At 57.1% G+C, this 15,177-nt stretch overlaps 1 protein-coding gene across 1 annotated transcript; it reads left to right on the top strand.

Moving 5' to 3' along the window:
• The first annotated feature begins 249 nt into the window (after window positions 1-249).
• On the top strand, window positions 250-14,950 carry PIWIL2 (piwi like RNA-mediated gene silencing 2). Its single transcript, XM_058820269.1, has 21 exons — window positions 250-451; window positions 521-635; window positions 1,018-1,161; window positions 1,237-1,347; window positions 1,585-1,702; window positions 1,789-1,910; window positions 2,007-2,087; window positions 2,257-2,370; window positions 2,474-2,662; window positions 2,815-2,899; window positions 3,543-3,629; window positions 3,725-3,865; window positions 3,944-4,057; window positions 5,531-5,719; window positions 7,614-7,715; window positions 7,793-7,912; window positions 9,331-9,419; window positions 9,699-9,804; window positions 11,242-11,495; window positions 12,183-12,290; window positions 14,444-14,950. The coding sequence occupies exons 1-21, from the start codon at window positions 250-252 to the stop codon at window positions 14,598-14,600; spliced, it is 2,748 nt and encodes a 915-aa protein (XP_058676252.1). The 3' UTR covers window positions 14,601-14,950.
• Window positions 14,951-15,177: the final 227 nt, after the last annotated feature.

The raw sequence follows: 15,177 nt of genomic DNA, 5'->3' as shown, positions 1-15,177 counted from the left end.
CGCACTTTCCTCCCGTCATGCCCGCGCCCTATTTTGCATAACCCCGCCCACTCTCTGTGTGACCACGCCCCCTTTCCCTCTCCCGCCCTTTCCTCGCGCGCTTCCCTCCGCCCGGGCGCGCGGCGTTGTGGGCGTGTCCTCGGCGCCGCCCAATCAGCGCCGCGTCCGCTTGTGGGCGGGGCCGCGCGTGCGCTCGGGGCGGCGGCGGCGGCGTGGCCGCGGCTCCGGGCGCGCCTCGACGGGGCGGCCATGGACTCGCCGCGGCCCTTCCGCCCGCCCCGGCCCGGGCCCGGGCCCGCCGTGCCCATGGCCAGGGGGCTCCGCGGCCTCTCCGCCTTCTCCCCTCGCCTGCACTCGCCCGGTCCCGCCCAGCCCCGAGCCGCGGCCTCGCCGTTCCCCGCGCTGTTCCGCGGGCTGGGCCTGGAGGACCGGCCTCTGGAGCGGCCCCTCGGTAGGTGCCGGTGGTGCGGGGGACCCGGTGGGCCCCGCTGTGCCGCTCACGGTGGCCCTGCTCCCGCAGGCCGGGGCGGCGCTGGCGATGCGAAGGCAGCGGCTCCGCCCGGCCCGGTGCAGCGGCAGAAGGAGGAGGAGAAGGACAAGGGGGCAGCGCTGGCGGCGCTCCCCACGCGTGGGCAGTGAGTCCGCCACAGCCCTGAACCCCCAAACCCTCAGTGCCCACCCTCCTCTGGGCCGTTCTGTCCCTCTCCATCTTTTCTGTCCCCCCGTATCTTTTCTCTCCTTCCTGCCCTCATTCCTTCACCCCCTCCATCCCCTCTGTCTCCCCCTGCCCCATAACTCCGCCTTATTCCCTTGTTCCCTCTGTTTTCCCCATCGCCCCTGTCCCTGCCATCCCTTTATCCCCGAACTCGGCAGTTTGAGCCCCCAGGCTGCTGTGGGGCAGGAGGAATGGGGGCATTTCGGGGGGTCTCGGTCGTCGCTGGGGGTTTGCAGCCAGGCCACCCCCAGTGTGTCCCCAGCGTGTGCCAGGGCTCACCGCAGCCCCCCCTGGGGACGCAGGATCCTGTGGAAAGGCAGAGGGGACGCGCTGCCCACCCCGCCTGGACGAGCCTTGCCCGCCGTGCCCGCCCCGTGCCCGCCCAGCCCCCAGCCCTGCCCGACGACCGTGCCCACCCCGGAGACCCCCCCAGCTGCTGCCAGGCCGTGAGTGGCGTCCCCAGCCCCGCGTTTTGGGGTGCGGGTGCTGCTGGGTCGCCGCTGAGCCCCTGTCCCTCGCAGGGCCCAGGGGACCAAGGCGGTGGCCAAGGGAGCCACCATCCCCGTGGGGCTGAACTTTGTGAAGATCCACTGCCAGAACGAAGCTGTCTACCAGTACCACGTGACCTTCAGGTGATAATGGGGGGCTGGGGTCCCCCAGACCCCCTCGAGGGTCCCCCACAGCCCCTCGAGGCTGGGGTGTCCCCATGCAGAGCCCTCTGTGTCCCTCACACTGTCCACGCTGTCGTGAGGTGGAGCGGCCCCGGCACAATGAAGAGCTCTGGGTTCTCATCTTCAGGGGGGATTTTTGGGGGGCTGAGCGAGGTCTGGGGGATCAGAGGAGGGAGAAAAGGCCCTGTGTGCCCCCAGCCCCGAGGTGGAGTGCAAGGCTGCCCGCTTTGCCATACTGAAGGAGCAGCACGCTGTAACCGGTGACGTGATGGCCTTCGATGGCTCCATCCTCTTCCTGCCCATCCAGATCCCCAAGGTAAGGGGTAAGGGGGTCTCCCCCGGTTTGGGGGTACGGGGGTGCCCCTGTTTTGGGTGGGAGAACCCCCTCTGGCCGTGCCAAAGGTCAGCCTGAAGGCTCGGAAGAGCAGCGACGGGGAGGAGATCTTCATCAACATCCAGATGACCAAAATCCTGGAGCCCAGCTCGGATCTCTGCACCCCCTTTTACAACGTGGTGTTCCGCAGGTGGGAGACCAGAGAGAGCTCAGGGAGGAGAGCCCCTTCCTCCTCCTCCCTCTCAGTCCTCATCCAACCCTGCTTTTCCTGCTTTTCCTTCCTTAGGGTGATGAAAATCCTAAACATGAGCTTGGTTGGGAGACATTTCTTTGAGCCTGCCCAGGCCACCACCCTTCAGAAATACAGGTGGGTGCTGGCACAGAGTCATCCCTGTTTCCCTGGAAACTGGGACGTGTTCCCAGGTCAGCCTGACTTTGGCTGTTCTGACAAGTTGGGAGCTGGGAAATGAATCCCTGAGTTTGGGGGTTCCTTGGCTGCTCTGGGCTAAGCCAGGCCTCTTTCCCTGTGGGCACAGCCTCCACATCTGGCCGGGATACGCCGTCAGCATCCGGAGGAAGGACGGGGGGCTCTTCCTCATGGTGGACGCCATCCACAAGATCATCCGCAGCGAGTCCGTGCTGAGCGTGATGTGAGAGAGCAACAAAACCCCCCAGGCTCTGGGCACAGAGCTGCTGTTCGAATTTTGGGATAGCACAGGGGGGGAGCATTCCGTGCCTCTCCTGTTTTCCCAGGCAAACCATCCACTCGCAGAGCCAGAGGACGTTCCAGGACGAGTGCACCAAGCAGCTGGTGGGGAGCGTGGTCATGACGCGCTACAACAACCGCACCTACCGCGTGGACGACATCGACTGGGACAAGACCCCCAAGGACACCTTCACCCTGGCCAGCGGGCAGGAGATCACCTTTGTGGAGTACTACAGGTGAGAGAGCTGCTGGATCATCCCCTGGGAACGGGCAGGGCTGGTCTGAGGTGGGGCAGTGGCAGCAGGGAGGTTTTGCTGCCCACGGTGGGGGTTTGGGTTTCCATTGCAAAGTGAAATTCCAGGCTTGTGTGACCATGCTGTTTTTCCAGCAAGACCCATGGGATCACCATCAGGGAACTGGACCAGCCCCTGCTCGTCCACAAGCCCAAGGAGAAGCAGACACCAGAGGGGAGGGTGAGCCAGGCACAGAGATCTACAGGCTGCTCTGGGATTCTCCAGCCCAGAGAGATCCATGGGCTGCTCTGGGATTCTCCAGCCCAGAGAGACCCATGGGCTGCTCTGAGCTCTCCCAGCCCAGAGAGATCCATGGGCTGCTCTGGGATTCTCCAGCCCAGAGAGATCCATGGGCTGCTCTGAGCTCTCCCAGCCCAGAGAGATTCACGGACTCCTCTGAGCTTCTCCGGCCCAGAGAGATCCATGGGCTACTCTGGGATTCTCCAGCCCAGAGAGATCCATGGGCTCCTCCGGCCCAGAGAGACCCATGGGCTGCTCTGAGCTCTCCCAGCCCAGAGAGATCCATGGGCTGCTCTGGGATTCTCCAGCCCAGAGAGATCCACGGGCTGCTCTGGGCTCCTCCATGGGCTGCTCTGGGCTCCTTCAGCCCAGAGAGATCCACAGGCTCCTCCAGCCCACAGCGATCCATGGGCTCCTCCAGCCCAGAGAACTCCATGGGCTGCTCTGAGCTCCTCCAGCCCACAGCGATCCATGGGCTCCTCCAGCCCAGAGAGATCCACGGGCTGCTCTGAGCTTTTCCAGCCCCGGGGTAGAGCAGGAGTTCCGCCCCTGGAACGCTGACAGTGCCTGTCCCTCCCTGCAGTGCCAGCTGAAGATGGTGCTGCTCGTGCCAGAGCTCACCTTCCTCACCGGCCTCTCCGACCTGCGCAAGAACAGTCGCATGCTGAAGGTCAGATCCTGTCTCATGCTGTGCTCCCAGCTTTGCCCGGGGTTTCCCAGGGTGTGTGGGGAGCCCTCCCTGACCCGTGGGTGTTGCTGGTGCAGGAGGTGATGTGGGAGATGGTGCAGAGTCCCCAGCAGCACTACCAGCGCCTCACCGGCCTCCTGCGCCGCATCCGCGACACGCCGGACGCTTTCCAGGAGCTGCAGCGCTGGGGGCTGGTGCTGGACACCGACATCTACAGGGTAAGGGCTCCGGGGCTCCTGGCCTTCCCCTGGCCCCCAGGCAGAGGAGGCAGCTCCGCAGATTCCCGCTCTGCCCAGACCCAGGGTCACGTCCTGCCCGCGGAGCGCGTCAACCTCCGGCACCGCTCCTTCCTTCCCGCCGAGGAGCTGGGCTGGCACCGCGAGGTGACGAAGGAGGTGCCCATCGCCGTGGTGAGCAGAGCCTGCCCTGCTGGGCGCAGCTGGGCTGGGTTTTCCCGAGTGCTGAACCCCTTCCAGCACGAGCCCTTCCCTTGTTTGTGTTGGATTTGCGCTCCAGCCTGTTTTTCCCAAGGAGGTGGAGGTATGTGGCTGTGGTGTCTGCTTTCCCACCTCGTCCCAGGGTGGAGGGAGCTTTTCACATGCAGGAATTGGCTGCAGTTCAGTCCAAATTTCTCTTGGGCCACTTTCCCTTTCCCAAATTCCCCTCTGTGTTCCAGATTTCTCTTAAGCTACTTTCCCTATCCCAAATTCCCCTTTGTGCTGCAGATTTCTCTTGAACCAAATTCCCTTTTCCAGATTCCCCTCTGTGCTGCAGGTTCCTCTAGGCCAAAATTCCCTCTCCCAAATTCCCCTCTATGCTGCAGATTTCTCTTGCACCAAATTCCCTCTCCCAAATTCCCCTTTGTGCTCTAGGTTCCTCTTGGCCCAAATTCCCCTCTGTGCTGCAAATTTCTCTTGGGTCACTTTCCCTTTTCTAAATTCCCCTCTGTGCTCCAGATTTTTCTTAGGCCAAATTCCCTCTCCCAGATTCCCCTCTGTTCTGCAGATTTCTCTTGGGCCACTTTCCCTTTTCCACATTCCCCTCTGTGCTTCAGGTTCCTCTTGGCCCAAATTCCCTCTCCCAAATTCCCTCTCCCAAACTCCCCTCTGTGCTGCAGTTTTCTCTTGGGCCAAATTCCCTCTCCCAAATTCCCCTTTGTGCTGCAGATTTCTCTTGTCCCACTTTCCCAAATTCCCCTCTGTGCTGCAGGCTCCTCTTGGCCAGAATTCCCCCTCCCAAATTTCCCTCTCCCAAACTCCCTGTTGTGTTCCAGGTTCCTCTGGGCCCACTTTCCCTCTCCCAAATTCCCCTCTGTGCTGCAGGTTCCTTTTGGCCCAAATTCCCTCTCCCAAATTTCCCTCTCCCAAATTCCCCTCTGTGCTGCAGATTGCTCTTGAACCAAATTCCCTTTTCCAGATTCCCCTCTGTGCTGCAGGTTCCTCTTGGGTCACTTTTCCTCTCCCAAATTCCCCTTTGTCCTCCAGATTTCTCTTGGGCCACTTTCCCTTTTCCAGATTCCCCTCTGTACTCAGATTTCTCTTGGGCCAAATTCCCCTCTGTGCTGCAAGTTTCTCTTGGCCAGAATTCCCCCTCCCAAATTTCCCTCTCCCAAACTCCCTGCTGTGTTCCAGGTTCTTCTAAGCCCACTTTTCCTCTCCCAAATTCCCCTCTGTGCTGCAGGTTCCTTTTGGCCCAAATTCCCTCTCCCAAATTTCCCTCTCCCAAACTCCCTGCTGTGCTCCAGGTTCCTCTGGGCCCACTTTTCCTCTCCCAAATTCCCCTCTGTGCTTGGTGGGTTCCTCCTCTCCCAAACAGGAACGTGCTGCACGGATTGCATTGCAGAAACACCCCCAAACCACGGCCTGTGCTGCCTTTTCTCCCAGATCTCCATCAATTCCTGGCTCCTGATCTATCCCAAGAGGCTGCAGCACCTGGCCAAGGACCTGCTGGCATCCATGAGGAGCAGCTGTGGGGCCATGGGGATGCAGGTGGGGCAGCCCTTGGTGCAGGAGCTGCGCGATGATCGCATCGAGACCTACGTGAGGGCCATCCAGAGCTCCCTGGGCAGCCAGGTGAGGAGCAGGAGATCTTTGGGAGGGTGGGGTGGGAGCTTAGACCATTCAGAGCTCCTTGGGGAGACAGGTGAGGAGCAGGAGATCTTTGGGAGGGTGGGATGGGAGCCCAGACTATCCAGAGCTCTTTGGGGAGCCAGATGAGCAGCAGGGAGATCTTTGGGAAGGTGGCATGGGAGCCCATGTCAACACCATCCAGGGCTCTTTGGGAAGCCAGGTGAGGAGCAAGGAGATCTTTGGGAACGTGGGATGGGAGCCCAGACCATCCAGAGCTCTTTGGGAAGCCAGGTGAGGAGCAGGGAGATGTTTGGGAGGGTGGGATGGGAGCTCATGTCAACACCATCCAGAGTTGGTTCCTTGGGAAGCTACAAGGAGCAGGGACATCCCTGAGGATCTTTGAGGAAGTGGGATGGGAGCCTAGAGCATCCAGAACTCCTTGGAAAGCCAGGTGAGAAGTAGAGATCATTGAGAAGGTGGCATGGGAGCCCATGTCAGGGCCATCCAGAGGTCCTTGGGGAACCAGGTGAAGAGCAGGGACAGCCCTGGGGGATCACTGGGAAGGTGGGATGGGATCCCAGACCATCCAGAGCTCCTTGGAAAGCCACAAGGAGCAGCCACAGGATCCCCTGGGGGATTTTTGGGAAGGTGGGATGGGATCCCAGACCATCCAGAGCTCCTTGGGAAGCCAGGTGAGGAGCAGGGAGATCTTTGGGAAGGTGGCATGGGAGCCTAGAGCATCCAGAACTCCTTGGGAAGCCAAGTGAAGAGCAAGGACAGCCCTGGAGATCACTGAGAGGGTGGGATGGGAGCCCAGACCATCCAGAGCTCCTTGGGAAGCCACAAGGAGCAGCCACAGGATCCCCTGGGGGATTTTTGGGAAGGTGGGATGGGATCCCAGACCATCCAGAGGTTCTTGGGAAGCCAGGTGAGCAGCAGGGACATCTTTGGGAGGGTGGGATGGGAGCCCAGACCATTCAGAGCTCTTTGGGAGGCCAGATGAGGAGAAAGGAGATTTTTGGGAAGGTGGGATGAGAGCCTAGAGAATCCAGAGCTCCCTGGGGAGCCAGGTGAGGAGCAGGGACATCCCTGGAGATCTTTGGGAGGGTGGGATGGGAGCCTAGAGCATCCAGAGGTCCTTGGGAAGCCACAAGGAGCAGGGAGATCTTTGGGAGGATGGGATGGGAGCCCACATCAGGGCAATCCAGAGCTCTTTGGGAAGCCACAAGGACCAGGAACATCCCTGGGGATCTTTGGGAAGGTGGGATGGGAGCCTAGAGCATCCAGAGCTCCTTGGGAAGCCAGGTGAGGAGTGGAGATCATTGAGAAGGTGGCATGGGAGCCCATGTCAGGGCCATCCAGAGGTCCTTCAGAAGCCAGGTGAGGAGCAGGGACATCCCTGGGGGATCTTTGGGAAGCACTGGAGGAGCTCAGCCTGCAGAAGAGGCTCAAGGGGAACTTATTTTCCCTAAAAACCAATGACAGGAGTGTGAAGTCAGGTGGGGTTGGGAACAAAGGACAGGACGAGAGGGAACAGCCCCAAGCTGTGCCAGGGGAGGCTCAGGTTGGACACCGGGGGGAATTTTTTCATGGAAGGGGTGGTTAAATATAGGAAAAGTGGTTAAATTTCCTTTCATGGAAAGGGGGGTAAATCCAGGAAAAGTGGTTAAATTTCCTTTCATGGAAAGGGGGGTAAATCCAGGAAAAGTGGTTCAATTTCCTTTCATGGAAAGAGGGATTAAATCCAGGAATGGATTTAACCCAGGGAGGCAGTGGAGTCCCCATCCCTGGAGCTGTGCATGTGGCCCTTGGGGACGTGGGTTGTTGGTGACCTTGGGTTTGGCTCAGTGCTCCAGGAGAGCTTTTCCAACCTGAACAATTCCACGATTCCCCTCAGGACAAGGTGCAGCTGCTCCTGTGCATCATCCCTGGTGGCAGGGACGACGTCTACGGGGCCATCAAGAAGCTTTGCTGTGTGCAGAGCCCTGTGCCCTCCCAGGTGGGCTGGCACCCCCATCCCTGGCAATCCCTGGCTCTCTCCAGCCTCCCTCTTCCCTGAGTTTTCCCTCTCCACAGGTCATCAATGCCCAGTCCCTCATGGGCCACCCTGGCAAGATCAGGAGCGTGGTGCAGAAAGTTCTGCTGCAGATCAACTGCAAGCTGGGCGGGCAGCTCTGGGGGGTTGATATCCCACTGGTAAGGCAGGAACACCCTGGCAGGAGGCCTGGCATGAGCCTGGAAGCTCTGGAGGGGTTGGATTGTTGTGGAGGAGTTGGATTATTTGGATTGTTGTTGGATTATTGTGGGCATGGGCTGGATGAACTGGCTGGAGAATCGGGGTTGGCTTCTCTTGGGTGCTCATGAGTTGCTTGGAGCTGGAGGGATCCAAGCTTGGAGGTGCCTGATTTATCCCTAAATCCCACCTGGCTGTTTTTCCCACTTCCAGAAGCAGCTGAGGGTTGTGGGCATGGCCATTATCCCTAAATCCCAGCTGCCTTTGGTTGGCATGGACATTGCCCCTAAATCCCACCTGCCTTTCCCTGCTCCATTATCCCTAAATCCCACCTCTGTTCCCCCCTCCAGAAGCAGCTGATGGTCATAGCCATGGTCATTTTGCCTAAATCCCATCTCTCCTCCCCTCTCTAGAAGCAGTTCACAGTTGTGGGCATGGCCATTATCCCTAAATCCCATCTTCTTCCCCTCTCCAGAAGCAGCTGATGGTCGTGGCCATGGCCATTGTCCCAAAATCCCATCTTTTTCCTGATGGCCGTTATCCCTAAATCCCATCTTTACAACCACCCAGAAGCAGCTGATGGTCATGGCCATTATCCCTAAATCCCACCTGCCTTTCCCTGCTCCATTATCCCTAAATCCCATCTCTGTTCCCTTTTCCAGAACCAGCTGATTGTCATGGGCATGGCCATCATCCCTAAATCCCATCTTCTTCCTGATGGCCATTATCCCTAAATCCCACCTATCATCTCCTTTCCAGAAGCAGCTGATGGTCATGGACATGATCCCTAAATCCCACCTGCCTTTCCCTGCTCCATTATCCCTAAATCCCATCTTCTTCTGCTCTCCAGAAGGAGCTGATGGTTGTGGCCATGGCTGTTATTCCTAAGTCCCATCTTCTTCCCCTTTCCAGAAGCAGTTCACAGTTGTGGGCATGGCCGTTATCCCTAAATCCCACCTGCCTTTCCCTGCTCCGTTATCCCTAAATCCCACCTCTGTTCCCCCATCCAGAAGGATTTCACAGTTGTGGCCATGGCCATTGTCCCTAAATCCCACCTCTGTTCCCCTCTCCAGAAGCAGCTGATGGTGGTGGCCATGGCCATTATCCCTAAATCCCACCTGCCTTTCCAGAAGGATTTCACAGTTGTGGCCATGGCCATTATCCCTAAATCCCATCTCTGTTTCCCCCTCCAGAAGCAGCTGATGGTCATGGCCATGGCCATTATCCCTAAATCCCACCTCTGTTCCCTCTCCAGAAGCAGCTGATGGTGGTGGCCATGGCCATTATCCCTAAATCCCGTCTCTGTTTCCCCCTCCAGAAGCAGCTGGTGGTGGTGGCCATGGCCATTGTCCCTAAATCCCATCTCTGTTCCCCTCTCCAGAAGCAGCTGATGGTGGTGGGCATGGACATCCACCACAGCAGGAGCCACGGCATGCGCTCTGTCATCGGCTTCGTGGCCAGCATGAACCAGTACGTGGCTCCCTGAGAAAGGGGGGAGATTTTCCTGCCCTGCCCTGGCAATTTTGGGATTTGCCACCCGCAAATCTCCTTTCCTTGGCTGGGAAGGGGCTGAGGGTGCTGCTCTCCCCAAGAGCAGTTCCTCACCCCTGTGCTCAGCCAGGTCTGCCCCGGCGCTGGGCTGGGAATGCTGAGCCAGGGCTGGTTTGGGGTTGCTCAGAGCTCAGTGGACTTTGCCTGCTGCTGGGGGGGCTCCTCCAGGCTGCTCACTCCCCTTCCATCCATCCCCAGCATCCTCACCAAGTGGTACTCCAGGGTGGTTTTCCAGATGCCCCACCAGGAAATCGCCGACAGCCTCCGGCTCTGCCTCTCCCAGGCCCTCAAACGCTTCTATGAGGTGAGGCCACCCAAACCCACCCTCCTGTGGCTCCACATTCCCCCAAAACCAAGGGAAAACCTCAAAACTTCCAGTCTGGGGACGTGCAGGGGAGCAAACCTCCCTGCAGCCTTTGGACTGGCTGTGAACTGGGACAGCTCATCCTTATCTGGGGCTGTGCTCAGGGGGAAGTGCCACGTTCCAGCTCCAGGGGCTGTCCCTTGTCCCCAGCGTGAGAAAAGCAGCCTGGGACAGGGCAAGGGCCAGGGAAAATCCCTGCTCTTGGCATTTCCCAGAGAAACCTCATCCCTGCAAGTGTCCAAGCAACTTGGGATGGTGGGAGGTTCCCTGGGATGGCACAGGTGGCACTGGATGGGCTTTAAGCTCCCTTCCAGCCCAAACCACTCCAGGATTGTTTGATTTTATTTCCCCATTTTTTCTGTGGGTGCTGCAGGAACAGCTCTGGACACTGAGAATGTGCTGGGCAGGAGGGCCTGGAGGGACAGGGAATGACTTCCCACAGCCAGAGGGCAGGGGTGGGAGATGGGGAAGGAGTTCCTGGCTGGGATGGAATTCCCAGTGGAAGTGCCCAAGGCCTCCTTGGAGCAACCTGGGGTGGTAGGAGGTGTCCCTGCCATGGCAGGAGTGGGATGGGATGGGATTTAAGGTCCCTTCCAGCCCAAACCACTCCAGGATTCTTTGATTTTATTTCCCCATCTCTCTGTGGGTGCTGCAGGCACAGCTCTGGACACTGGGAATGTGCTGGGCAGGAGGGACAGGGAGGGACAGGGAATGGCTTCCAGAGGGCAGGGATGGATGGGATATTGGGAATTGGGAATTCCTGGCTGGGATGGAATTCCCAGAGCAGCTGTGGCTGCCCCTGGATCCCTGGAAGTGCCCAAGGCCTCCTTGGAGCACCCTGGGGTGGTGGGAGGTTCCCTGGGATGGCACAGGTGGCACTGGATGGGATTTAAGGTCCCTTGCAGCCCAAACCATTCCAGGATTCTTTGATTTTATTTCCCAGTCTCTCTGTGGGTGCTGCAGGCACAGCTCTGGACACTGGGAATGTGCTGGGCAGGAGGGATGGGAGATGGGGAAGGAATTCCTGGCTCAATGGAATTCCCAGAACAGCTGTGGCTGCCCCATCCCTGGAAGTGTCCAAAGCCAGCCTGGAGCACCCTGGGTTACTGGGAGGTGTCCAGCCCATGGCAGGGGGTGGAATGAGCTGATTTTAAGGCTCCTTCCCACCCAAATAATTCTGGAATTCTGTGATTAATTCAAACACGTCCCTCCCCAAACCCACCCCGAGCTGCATTTCTGTGGGGACTCATTCAATTCCCAGCTCCATCCCAACACTCAGACTTCTCCTGACCTGGGGATATTTCCCCACCTCCCTCAGCTAATCCTGTGCATGGCAGGGAGGTAAAAATGAGCTGATTTTCCCCATTTTTCCCCCAGCTGAACCATTCCCTGCCCATGAAGATCGTGGTGTACCGGGATGGGGTGTCTGACCCCCAGCTGGACACTGTGCTCAAGTATGAGGTGCCCCAGCTCCAGAAGAGCTTCCACACCTTCCAAAATTACCAGCCCAGCCTTGTGGTCGTGGTGGTGCAGAAACAGCTGAGCACAAACTTCTACTGCCTGACAGGAGAGGAGTTTTTGTCCCCTCCCCTGGGCACCGTCATCGACCATGGTGTCACCAGCTTGGGCAGGTGAGAGGCACAGCTGGGGCTGGGGGTAAAAAACACCCTGGGGAGGGGCAAAAAACACCCCCAGGGGAAAAAATTAACCTGGGTGTAAGAAAAACAGAGATAAAAAATGCCCCAGAGTAGAAAAAAATCCACCCTCGGTGTGAAAAAATGGCTTTAAAAGCACCCCCAAGGTGCAAAAAAAATGGTTGTAAAAATAGCCCAGGGTGCAAAAAAATTCCTAGGGTGACAAATTGTAAAAATAGTCCAAGGTGTTGGAAAAAATCCAGCCCAAGGTGCTGGAAAAAATCCAACCCAAGGTGTAAATGGTGTGTAAAAGCCCCCCCAGTTTGCTAGAAAATGGTTGGAAAAATACCAGAAGGTGTTTTAGCATTTATTGTTTTTACAAAATGAAGCACTCTGGGGTATAAAAACATCTTGAGTGCACAAAAAAAAGGTTATAAATAGTTTAAAATTTTTATTTTGCACCCCAGGGCGCATTAAAAAAATAACCAGAGTGGAAGAAAAAAATGGTGGCAAAAACAATCCAGGGTGCAAAAAAATCCCTGTGGAGTGCAAAAAATAAACCCTTGTGGTTCAAAACCTTGTGGTAAAAACAGCTCAGTCTGGGCTTCAGAGCACCCTGAGGTGCCAAAATCCTCATTTTGGGGTGGAACAAAAAGAGATTTGGGGTTTGTTTGGCCCTTGCAGGGAGGATTTCTTCCTGCTGGCCCATCACTCCCGGCAGGGCTGCAGCGTCCCCACGCGCTACATCTGCATGTGGAACACGGCCAACCTCAGCTCCGAGCACCTCCAGAGGTAAGGGGGGCCCTGGCACCCCAAAATCCTGCCTGGGGAGTGGGGGAGACCCTTAAATCATCCAGGAGAAATGCAGGAGTCACGGGGTTCCTGAGATCCTGCAGCACCCCAAAATATTGCAGAGGGAAGGGGAGGAACCCAGAAAATCATCCACGGGAAATGTAAAAATCCCAGAGTTCCTGAGATCCTGCAGCACCCCAAAATATTGCAGAGGGAAGGGGAGGAACCCAGAAAATCATCCAGGGGAAATGTAAAAATCCCAGAGTTCCTGAGATCCTGCAGCACCCCAAAATATTGCAGAGGGAAGAGGGGGGGCCCTCAAAATCATCCAGGGGAAATGGAGGAGTCCTGGAGTTCCTGAGATCCTGCAGCACCCCAAAATCCTCTCTGGGGAGTGGGGGAGACCCCCAGAATCCTCCCTGGGGAGTGGAGGAGACCTTTAAAATCATCCAGGGGAAATGCAGGAGTTCCTGAGATCCTGCAGCACCCCAAAATATTGCAGAGGGAAGGGGAGGGACCCTCAAAATCATCCAGGGGAAATGCAACAGTCCCAGAGTTCCTGAGGTCCTGCAGCACCCCAAAATTCTCGAGAGAGAGTGGTAGAGACCCTCAAAATCTTCCAGGGAAAAGGACAGGAGTTCCATAGCTGCCCAAAATCCTCCAGAGGGAAGGGGAGGGACCCTTAAAATCATCCAGGGGAAATGCAGGAATCCCAGAGTTCCTGAGATGCTGCAGCACCCCAAAATCCTCTCTGGGGAGGGGGAGAGACCCCCAGAATCCTCCCTGGGCAATGGGGGAGACCTTTAAAATCATCCAGGGGAAATACAGGAGTTCCAGAGCCCCCCAGTATCCCACAGTCCCCCAAAATCCTCCCTGGAGAAGGGGAAAGACCCTCAAAATCTTCCAGGGAAAAGGGCAGGAGTCCTGGAGTTCCTGAGATCCTGCAGCGTCCCAAATTACTCCAGAGGGAATGGGAGAGACCCTCCAAATCCCATTTCTCCCCATCCCAAGGACAGGGAGAGGTGGGAGCAGGTTCCAGGAGGGATCTGAACCTGGATCCATCCCCTTTTCCAGGAATCCCAAATCCCATTTCTCCCTGTTTCAGGGGGGATCTGAACCTGGATCCATCTGCATTCTCAGGAATCCCAAATCCCATTTCTCCCAAGGACAGGGACAGCTGGAAGCAGGTTCTAGGAGGGACCTGAACCTGGATCCATTTCCTTTCCTGAAAATCCCAAATCCCATTTCTGGGACAGCTGGGAGCTGGTTCTGGGAGGGATCTGAACCTGAATCCATCCCCTTTTTTACCCGAATCCCATTTCTCCCTGCTCCAGGAGGGATCTGGATCTGGCTCCATCCCCTTTTCCCCAAATCCCAAATCCCATTTCTCCCTGCTCCAGGAAGGATCTGGATCTGGCTCCATCCCCTTTTCCCCAAATCCCAAATCCCATTTCTCCCTGCTCCAGGAGGGATCTGCGCCTGGATCCATCCTCATTCTCAGGAATCCCAAATCCCATTTCTGGGACAGCTGGGAGCTGTTTCTGGGAGTGATCTGGACCTGGCTCCATCTCCTTTCCTGGAAATCCCAAATCACATTTCTGGGACAGCTGGGAGCTGGTTCTGGGAGGGATCTGCACCTGAATCCATTCCCTTTTCCCTGAATCCCAAATCCCATTTCTCCCTGTTCCAGGAGGGATCTGGATCTGGCTCCATCCCCTTTTCCCCAAATCCCATTTCTCCCTGTTTCAGGAGGGATCTGCACCTGGATCCATCTGCATTCCCAGGAATCCCAAATCCCACTTCTCCCAAGGACAGGGACAGCTGGGAGCAGGTTCTAGGAGGGATCTGCACCTGGCTCCATCCCCTTTTCCAGGAATCCCAAATCCCATTTCTGGGACAGCTGAGAGCAGGTTCTGGAAGGGATCTGAATCTGGCTCCATCCCCTTTTCCAGGAATCCCAAATCCCATTTCTCCCAAGGACAGGGACAGCTGGGAGCAGGTTCTAGGAGGGATCTGCACCTGGCTCCATCCCCATTCCTGGAAATCCCAAATCCCATTTCTGGGATAGCTGAGAGCAGTTTCTGGGAGGGATCTGGACCTGCCTCCATCCCTATTCCAGGAATCCCAAATCCCAATTCCCTCCCTGTCCCCAGGTTGACCTTCAAGCTGTGTCACCTCTACTGGAACTGGCCGGGCACCGTGCGTGTCCCTGCCCCCTGCAAGTACGCCCACAAGTTGGCATTCCTGGTGGGCCAGGTCCTGCACCACGAGCCCAGCGCCCACCTCTGCGAGCAGCTCTTCTTCCTTTAACCTGCCAGGACCCAGGAACCTGGGATTGGCACCGGGAAATCCGGGATTGGCACCGGGAAATCCGGGATTGCACCGGCAAAAATGGGATTGCACCTGGAATTCCTGCTGCTGTTTGTCCCCCCCTGCCAAGGGCGATCTTCCTCAATTCCCCGTTCTGGTGTTAATTTATTCTTTGTTTGTTTGCAGCAGCGTCCCAGCGCTGTGGGGTTTTATTTTGGGAATTATCCCCACAGGGATGACCCCCAAAGGAATATCCTGCTGCTTTCCAGCCCTCCCAGTAAATTGGGTTGAGTTAATGAGCCCCAAAAGTGCTGCTGCTCCCACAGCTCCTCCCTATGCAGGTGCTGGATGTAAATCGAAAAATTTCAGGGTTTTTTTCCCCCTCCAGTTTCTTGCATTTCCATGCAGGTTTAAAGTTTGGGGGTTTTTTTTGGTTTTTTTTTTTTTTTTTCCTGGGCTTTTCCAAGCTGCTGTTAAACAAACCAAAGCTCCAGTTTGGCCGGTTCTCCCGTCCTTGAGGAGTCACTGGTTTTCCAAGGAGAATTCTTTGTGGATTCAGGTGGTTACCCCAGGGAAA

Source organism: Ammospiza caudacuta, chromosome 26 (assembly GCF_027887145.1).
Source record: "Ammospiza caudacuta isolate bAmmCau1 chromosome 26, bAmmCau1.pri, whole genome shotgun sequence".
In the NCBI taxonomy this organism is placed as follows: domain Eukaryota; kingdom Metazoa; phylum Chordata; class Aves; order Passeriformes; family Passerellidae; genus Ammospiza; species Ammospiza caudacuta.
This window is presented reverse-complemented; position numbering and strand designations above follow the sequence as displayed.